Source organism: Cicer arietinum, chromosome 7, assembly GCF_000331145.2.
Source record: "Cicer arietinum cultivar CDC Frontier isolate Library 1 chromosome 7, Cicar.CDCFrontier_v2.0, whole genome shotgun sequence".
NCBI classification, from domain to species: domain Eukaryota; kingdom Viridiplantae; phylum Streptophyta; class Magnoliopsida; order Fabales; family Fabaceae; genus Cicer; species Cicer arietinum.
Window position 1 is genome coordinate 27693929 of NC_021166.2, and position 9767 is coordinate 27703695.

The 9767-nt window shown below is 34.9% G+C and overlaps 1 protein-coding gene across 1 annotated transcript; it reads left to right on the top strand.

Annotated features, from left to right (window-relative positions):
• Window positions 1-1712: 1712 nt before the first annotated feature.
• On the top strand, window positions 1713-5504 carry LOC140918729 (uncharacterized). The gene is made up of 5 exons (XM_073363522.1): window positions 1713-2054; window positions 4240-4447; window positions 4492-4698; window positions 4978-5126; window positions 5280-5504. The coding sequence occupies exons 1-5, from the start codon at window positions 1713-1715 to the stop codon at window positions 5502-5504; spliced, it is 1131 nt and encodes a 376-aa protein (XP_073219623.1).
• Window positions 5505-9767: the final 4263 nt, after the last annotated feature.

The following is a 9767-nucleotide window of genomic DNA, read 5'->3' on the forward strand; positions in this document are numbered from 1 at the left end:
TCCCCCCTTTTTTTGGTACCACTTGGACGGGGCTCACCCAAGAGCTATCTGAGATGGGGTAAATGAGACCAACTTCCAGGAGCTTTACCACTTCTTTCATTGTCGGATTCAATCTTCTTTGGGGTTGTACAACTGGTTTGTGATTGTACTCCATTAGGTTTTTGTGCATGCGAAAAGTCGAACTTATTCCCTTCAAGTCCTCAATGGACCAACCGGTGGCACCTTTATGCCTCCGCTGATTTCTCAACAATTTTTCTTCTTGTAAATCACTTAAGCTTGCACTAATGATATCTGGTTCCTTATCTTTTTCACCCAAGAATACATATTTTAACTAAGGAGGCAACTGCTTGAGTTCAATATGTGATGTCTCTTTCTTTTTCTCTAAGGACTCGTCTTCATCCCCTTTCAACTCCTCCCATCTAGTAGGAAAATAGAGGGAGTAGAATGGTGATGCTTCTAACATGGCTAAAACCTCTTTCACTTTTGTGTCTTCACTTTCTTTAACAACATCTTGGGGTAGGCATAACCCTCTTTCTAGTGGAAAAATATGTGCTTGATACTTAATTTCTTTGTTAAATATCACATCTAAGATCTCGATTCATGAATCATTCTTGTAATTCTTCTTTAATTTCTATCTTTTGTATCTCTGTCATGAGTAACTAAACTCTATTTGTTAGGGATGAGTGTAACAAGATGAAACCCTTATTTTTCTGATTTGATTTCTATTTATATGTGAGTTTATTGAATTATTTTTATCATATATGTGCTTAATGCTTTTTATTGCTTGACCAACAATAAAATGTTCTACGATTCGTATTTTGAAACGGGAGTGAACTTTACGAATGCTTGAGATGGGAAATTCATGAATTTGTAGTTTAGGGATAGATGCATGTCATGAAACGAAATAAATTAGTTGCAAAGGCAATAGTTTAATAAGAGAATTCCTGTACGGTATTGCTTAATTGTAATCTGAAATCTACTAAGGAATTAGGGGTTACTTTGGAATTAAAGGTTTTCTCACTAAGACATTAGGGTAAGAATAATAAGGAGAATTCGGTAATAATTCAATAAAGGAATTCAGTAACTAGGATCAAATTAGACACCAAGGTTGGATTCGAAGTGAAACTCATCCCTTATATTTTTCTCATTATAAAGGATCAATTTTATTACTGTAGTTAATTTTAAATATTATTTCAATCAACTTGGGAACCTTTTGTTCAATTGTAGTAATTAAACATAATTCAATAGTAAAATGCAATCATTGAGTTCGACACTCGGTACTACCGTTTTATTATTACTTGCAACGATTCAATACACTTGCTGAAACGCTATCAAGTTTTTGGCACGGTTGCCGAGAATTGCCATATCATTATTGAAGTTAATTTATTTACTTAATTGAAAATTTTTGCTCTACAATAAAATGTTTTCTTTTATTTTATTTCTAATTTTGAAAAAAACAAAAGAAAAATTCTGATTTAAAACTCTTTAATTTTTACATAATTTTTTTTACCTTTCTTTACTTTAAAACTGTTCATTACTCATAATTTGTCTAACCTTGTATGCGAGGTCAGTCCTTAGCTGAACTTTTCTTTGATCCAGAAATCGAAAAAACTGTGAAAGCAAATCTAAAAGAGGTTCGAGAAAGGAGATAAAGGGAAAAACAGTTAGTAGTGGAAGAAGAGGATTTAGGGGATTTCTTCATATTTGCGGAAATGGATGATCCACCACCACCTGAACGTAACCTCGGCGAGTATGGGAATCGAAATAGAAATCGTGCTCGGTTGGCCATCCATAACCAACCGGTTACATTTAACAAGTTTGAAGTGAGTCCGACTTTATTCCGAGAGTTGACGAAGATTCATTTTTCCTGTAATCATAACGAAGACGCGAATAGACACCTCACAAACGTTTTTGAATTATGTGAAACAATGAAAGTGGATGGTTGTTCTGAAGAAGGCAAGAGATTGAGATTATTTCTATTGTCATTGACAGATGTTGCTAAGGAGTGGCTTAACTCTTTTCCTGCCAATAGCATTACCACGTGGGATGACCTTGTATTAGGAATTCAGATACACCGAGACAGATCTCGAGGTATTCTTGGATTGTCACAAAAGAGCTATATCGATAAGGTTCTCAAAAGGTTTGGGTTACAGGATTGCAAACCAGGGGACACCCCAGTTGCTAAGGGAGACAAGTTTAGTCTCAAACAGTGCCCTAAGGGAAGTTTGGAAATTCAAGAAATGCAAAAGATCCCTTATGCTTCAGCTGTAGGGAGTCTTATGTATGCCCAAGTATGTACGCGTCCAGACATAGCGTTCATAGTAGGGATTTTAGGCAGATATTTAAGCAATCCAGGTCTTGACCATTGGAAAGCAGCCAAGAGGGTCATGAGATATTTGAAGAGAACAAGAAACTACATGCTCACATATAGGAGGTCAGACCAGTTAGAGATCACTGGGTACTCTGGCTCGGATTTTGCGGGATGCCAAGACAGCTTAAGATCAACTTCAGGCTTTGTCTTTCTGTTAGCTGGTGGAACAGTTTCTTGGCGTAGTGCCAAGCAAGGTCTTACTGCTTCATCAACCATGGCAGCAGAATTCGTAGCAATTCATGAGGCATCTGACCAGGGCATTTGGCTGAGAAATTTTGTCACGGGGCTGCAAATAGTTGAAGGGATTGAAAGACCACTCAAGTTGTATTGTGACAATAGATCAGCAGTCCTGTATTCTAACAATAATAGGAGCTCAACCAAGTCAAAGCACATTGACATTAAGTTCCTAGTTGTTAAAGAGAAGGTACAAAGTGGACAGATATCCATAGAACACTTAAGGACAAACTCCATGATTGCGGATCCACTCACTAAAGGTCTACCACCCAAGGTCTTTCATGAGCATACTGCTCACATGGGTGTGCTACAGTTTGAGGAATCTTGATTTTAGTGGGAGTTTCGTCCATTATGTAATTCATGTTCTATGTTTAATTGTAAAGTACAAATACATTGTATTTGGACTTTCTGATCAGAAATAAAGTTTAAAGTATTCAGTTTTTGGTTACTTTGTACATTTAAGTTATGGTATGATCTCATTCGATAAAGTAGGACCAGTTGAAAATTGACATGCATTGACCAACTTCATGTAATTTTCATGCTACACTTTTCATAATGGGTCTATGTCATTTAGTTGTGTCAGTACGGGTGATCATTGATGGGTTTAGTTATGCTTATTATGACGAAAGCCTCTTTGGTTCCATGTGCTGATATGATTAATGGACGGGACAATTTGGATTATACTCAAGGTAATTATAATGACATTTTTGACGTCATAAAGTCTAACACACTCCTAAGGATACATGTGTGACCAGTGGGAGATTGTAAGATTTATGGGTCACATATGTAATTAATTAATAAAGTGTGTTGGGGTCATTATATAATTAGCCAATAGACTAGGGGTCAAATAATATATAATAGTTTATGGCTAAAGAGCATAATGGTTATGAAAATTAATAGTGTAGATACCAGACAGTTTCTAATTTAATGAGGGGCTGAATTGGAAATACTGCAATTTGGGATATAACCAATAATAGTTATATATAGGGGTAATGGTCCCCAAGGCAAACACAACAAAAGGACTATTCAGTTTCAAAACCCTAAAAGAGAAAACTCTCTGGTTCTCTCTATCCCCATCAAGAGAGCAAGGTCTTCAGGGTGTTTTGCTGAGGAAGATCACCCAACCCATTGGCTCTATCATCATCATTCCAGGATTTCATCAATGGCAATTCCCACAGGTACGCTTCCGCCTTTGGTTATTCATCATATAATTGACATGGATTATTAACAATTTTTGATAGAAACTTGTCTCCCATCAGGTACGCTTCCATCCTCATATGCAATGCTTTGATAGAAACTTGTCTCCCTTAGCAACTGGGGTGTTCCCTGGTTTGCAATCCTGTAACCCAAACCTTTTGAGAACCTTATCGATATAGCTCTTTTGTGACAATCCAAGAATACCTCGAGATCTGTCTCGGTGTATCTGAATTCCTAATACAAAAGAGGCGTCACCAAGATCTTTCATCTCAAAATGCTTTGATAGAAATTCCTTTCCCCCAGTTATGTTCGTTTGAAAGAGGGAAGATATTTTCAGTTACAAGCAGAAAGAGGAAGAATATCTTCGTGACACTTACAGGAGGTTCAAGAGTTTACTAGCATGATGTCCCTATCATGGTTATGACAACACTTCCCAGATGCAAATATTCTGTAATAGTTTGAGGCCTATCACTAGAATTATGTTTGATGCCACAACAGGTGGTTCTTTGAATTACAAGATTGCATCAGAAGCACGCAAAATTATTGAGACCATGGAATCAAATGAACAAATGATGTTGTATGACAGAGGTGGTGGGTCAACAAGTGGTATATTGGAATTGAATTTTATGGATGGGTTGGCTCCAGGCAGGTTGCTCTCAAAACAGATAAAAGAGGTTATTACCTCTAAGATAAAGAAGGGGATGGTAGCTCTAAATATACAGCCCCAAGTGGGCCCTGTCAAATTATTAAATCATACTGTAACTTTTGTGGGGGAGCACATAAAAATGGAGCTTGTGAAGCACTCGATGACGATGAGATAGAAGAACTAGAAGAGGTGAATTTTGTGAGTAATAACGGGAAGCAGAACAATCCTTACTCTACTACGTACAACCCTGGTTGGAGAAATCATCCAAATTTTTCTTGGAAGGGTCTACAAGGAGCTAAAACAAACCAAGTCCCACCTTGAAAGGCTGCTAGGGAGATTGCTATGGAGAAATTAGTAACAAGGACAAGTTCTTTCATTGAAGAGTTAAGAGCCATGTAGAAAAATCACTCTGCATCAATAAAGAATCTGGAGACCCAAATGGGTCAACTTGCTCAACAAATGGCACAAAGAACGCCTGGAAATTTGCCTAGTGACATAATTCTGAATCTACGAAATAATGTTAATGTAGTGACAACGAGGAGTGACAAGGTAAGTGAACAAGTACAACTTAAAGCCGAAAAGAGTGAAAGTACTTCAACTTCAACCCATTCAGAGGAAATGGCCACACCGACATCTGTTGAGGAGCACATCACTCTTGAAAAGGAGGAAGAACGTGTGGTACAGAAAAAGGAAATATTGCCAAAACCATAAATTCGACTTCCATTCCCTCAAAGATTAAGAAATGAAGAAACTGAAAAACAATTCGGTAAATTTCTTGATGTTTTTTAAAATTTACAAATCAACATTCCTTTTGCATAAGCATTAGAACAGATGTCAACATATGCCAAATTCATGAAGGAGATTTTGTCAAAGAAAAGAAAAATTGGCGGTGAAACAGTTATGTTTACCGAAGAGTGTAGTGCTATCCTACAGAGGAAACTACCACCGAAGCTCAAGGATCCTGGAAGCTTCTCTATCCCTTGTGCTATTGGAAATAGAACTTTTGGGAAGGCCCTATGTGATATTGGGGCTAGTGTAAGCAAGCATAGAGCATGATTAGGATCAAATTAGATACCAAGGTTGGATTCAAAGTGAAACTCATCTATGACATTTTTCTCATTATAAAGGATCAATTTTATTACTGTTGTTAGTTTTAAATATTATTTCAATCAACTTGAGAACCTTTTGTTCAATTTTAGTAATTAAATATAATTCAATAGTAAAACTCAATCCTTGAGTTCGACACTCGGTACTACCATTTTGTTATTACTTGCAAAAATCAGTACACTTGCTGAAACGCTGTTAGAATCAATAACTTTTGACACGCTAAAAGAAACATAGTTATCAAATTCATGGGGAGCCCAAGAATATTAACGTGAAAGTCTGTTTTAGAAAATCAAACAATCATTAATTTAAACAATTGTTTTTGAGTACCACATTCAAAGGGAGCTATCTTTTAAAACCTTATTTTGTGAAGGAAAATTGTTCATTAATTGTATAGTTATTTTTCATCATAAAAGAGGAGAAGATTGTTAGTGCAAAAGTGGTTTTAGTTACAATCCTCGGGTTGATATTTTGATGATAACAAAAACAAACCAACAAAGAACAATTATCTCCTAACTGTATTTGCTAAGTATGCAGATTAAGTTAGAAGACAAAAGAGTTATATTAATGACTATTCATTTTAAAGTAGTAAAAATTATAGGTATATTAGAGATCTACTAATGGAGCTAGTTGTAATATAGCAAAAGAAATACTGTAAAGACAAGCACAACAAAACATGCATTCTAATATAAGATATATCCTCTACTTATTTGACCAAGAAAAAAGAAACCAAGACTTCAATTTTTCTCTACATCATAAGTCTAGTGGTATGCGCCTTTGATATTGCAAGCTTCGTAAAAAGCAAGCAAGTCTCGGTTGACTCTAGGATGCGAGCAACAATGTGTCCCAGTTGCCTCTAGAAACACGAGCAATGTCTTGGTTCAGTTACCTTTGATGATTCAACAAGCGATTGTTCGTCTAATGAACTCAACAAGCGTCTATTTGTATGTCTTTGATGGATTCAACAAGCGTTTGTTCGCCTGCCTCTGCTAAACGTAACCAACAGATAATTGCCTATGCCTCTAATAAGCTTGACAAGCAAGTAACTACATCTTTCTCTTATAAGCATGCCAGGCAGGTAATTGCCTTTAATAATCACATCAAGCATCTGATCGTCTAACTTTGAGTAATTATGTAGCCTCTAAACAATTCAACGCTCTAAAAAATTCAATGCTCCAAAGAAGACAAAACAATTGCACATCCTATGATGAACATCCTGAATCTTCTACCTATCAAAAAGTCTTTAAGATTTTATTTGATCATAGTATCCTATGATCCTCTCTCCTCAATACTAAGATAAGCATAATCATTCACGAAGATATATAGGGATACTTATTAAAAACTGATCTTCCTTAAATGGTGATTGAAGATTTCCAACGATAATATTCTTAATGGACACTTCATCTTCGTATTTAAGAAGAACTCACTCAGTCCTTTACTAGAGAGATAGTGGGAGAGAGAAAATGAAAAATGCTATGTGTTAAGAAGAAAATCTGAAAAAGCCAGGAAGACATCAAACTAAAAGATAAGTGAATTACTCTCTCATAGAGAATTATTAGAGTTGATGTAAATCAATCAAAGTGTTCTCACACACTTGAACTGATATAGGACTTAATATGTAACATCGTCTCAATGAGAGTTAGCATCCAAAAACAACCTTTGTGTCAAATTAGACACAAACTAGAACTGATATAAATCAGCCCGATAGTGACAACAACCCTTTCATCCTTAAGAAGTACCTGAAAAGGTAAAGCGACACTCCTGAACCTCAACAACAGGATGCCATAAAGTTGAATAAGGTTTTGTGGAATACAACTTGGACAAACTCGAGAAAAATACTCAAAGCTTGAAAAGTCAGAGTAAAGAATATTTGTATGCTATTTATAAAAATAGTGGATTAAGCCCTTGATTGTACATAGACAAAATATCTCTGTAAGGGGAGAACTAAATGTAGCAACAGTTTGTTGTGAACTAATATAAAATATATGTGTCTCTTTATCCTTTTCTAGTTCTCGTATTTTAGTTCTTTATGATTCAATCTTACTGTGTTTAAACCTGCTTTTAAAAGTAAGTTGAATATTTGGATAAAAAAAAAACAGTTTTTGGTAAGAAATTGAAGTAGTTTTAAGAAACCACAAACACAATTCAACCACCACCTCATTCTTGTATTTCCTAGCACCTTCAAAAATAGTAAAATGTCAAATTTAGGTTGTAAAGTTCAAAAAAAAAAAAAAAATACTACACTATAACAAATAAAATACTCCATTCGATCTTTTTTATAAGAGACAGTTGGATCAACAAAACTTAATTTATAAAAAGACCATACACATAGGTGTAATATTTTATTTGAAATTATAACAATATATTTTTTTTAGAAAATAACTTAGACTAAAAAATGTGTTTGTTATATATATATATATATATATATATATATATATATATATATATATATACTTAATAAAAAAAATACTAAAAAATTATTTCACCTTTAAAAATTTGGGATCTTGTGGGATCACACTCTCATGAGAGAAATTCTAATATAAGAATTTGTTCTAAGATTTGTAATCTATGTACAGCAAACACTAATTCAACAAAACAAAACCAAACCCATAAATTACGAAAATAAAAACATGGTAAATCATCAAGGATGATATCCAAATCTGTTGTATGTAGAAAAACAATTTGAAAAACAAAAAAGAAAAAGCAAATGTTCATAATAAACACACTTTCTGATGCACAAGATCAAGGATTAGCTGCAAGTTCAGAGCATACTTATTTTGCAGAATGTAAAGAAGAATTTGATTAAAGGCAGAATATAATTAATACATACTAACAAATACTTACAATGGTAACTGGTTTTGAAAACTGAAAAGAAAAATACAAGATTATGAAAATATAGGAGACACTCAAGAAACTCTCAAGATTTCTAATAAATGCTTTCTTGTTGTATCCAACTCTGATTTGAACCGAAGACAAGCCTTCCTTATATAGGGTAATTGTCATGTTTGTCCTACTTTGTGTAGTGGGAGAAATGATGAGATTCCTCCTGCTTTCGGTGTCACTTTTGAATTTTTGTGCATATGGCAGACAAGTGCCAAAAACTTTTCATTTTGCTTTTCAGAGAATATTCGTTTGCTTTTTAGAAAATATTAAATTTTTTTTAAGTCTAGAATCAAATATGGGCTAGGCCCGATACATGATATATTAGATCATTTTTTATTAAGTCCGAAATCGATTTTGGGCTTGGCCCAATACATGATATGGTAGACTTTTTTTTTAATTGGGCCTTACAATTAATCGGGCCAATGGTTTTATTTTGTAGGTGTGAAGATATCAAAACAATCGTCTTCATTATCATCGCCCAAGTTCATGAAAATTTCTGAAGCAGTTGTTGAGGAAACATTTGAGGAGTTGGTCTTGCTTTTTAGAAGTTGGGCCATAATCACAAAGTATTCTTCTTCAGTTTTAGCTGCTGCAAATTGTGTTTGAGCAAATGATTTTTGTGCTAAGAATTGGGTCTGCATTGTTTAAGGTTTTTGTAAACCTTGCTTTTGGAGCCACGTCGATACGACTTGTTTTTTGATACTTGGATGGATGGAAAATTTTGTCCACCATCTAGTTTTGAATCTTCTAACGAGGATTGTTTGTGTCTGTTGTTGATTTATTTCAAAATACCATGCTGTAAGCTATGGTAAGAAGAATTTTGTAGAAAAAAGCATCAAATGGTGGAAAATGCGTTCTCTGTCTGTAGGTTTGTAGTTGGTTTTGTACAGTTAGAAGCTTTCGTGGACTTCCGAATGAAGAATATCTGGGGTTGAACCTTAAATTTTCCACCAACGGGCAAACCATTGAGGGATTATTGAAGGGTTCATAGTGAGGTTAAAGAAAAATAGCCAAGTATGACTAAATTTTGGGTTTTGGATGAGAAAAGCATTATACCAGGCTTGTTGGTAGTCCCAATAATCGAATGTTCTGCAATGATTTATTGTGGTTTCGAAGTCTAGTGGGAATTGTTTTGGGGAATGAAGGTTTTATCCCCATTCTGAAGGTGGGATTATTTTGTGTATTTTTGCGGTCGAATAGGCACTGGGCCTTCTTTTGGGTTGTCATGTATTGGTACAGAACCTGTTAATTCAAGAATAGATTTGTAGTAAGGCTGGGGTTTTGATAAATCCCAAGGTTTGAAAAACCAGCCTTCTGGAAAGATTTTTGAAA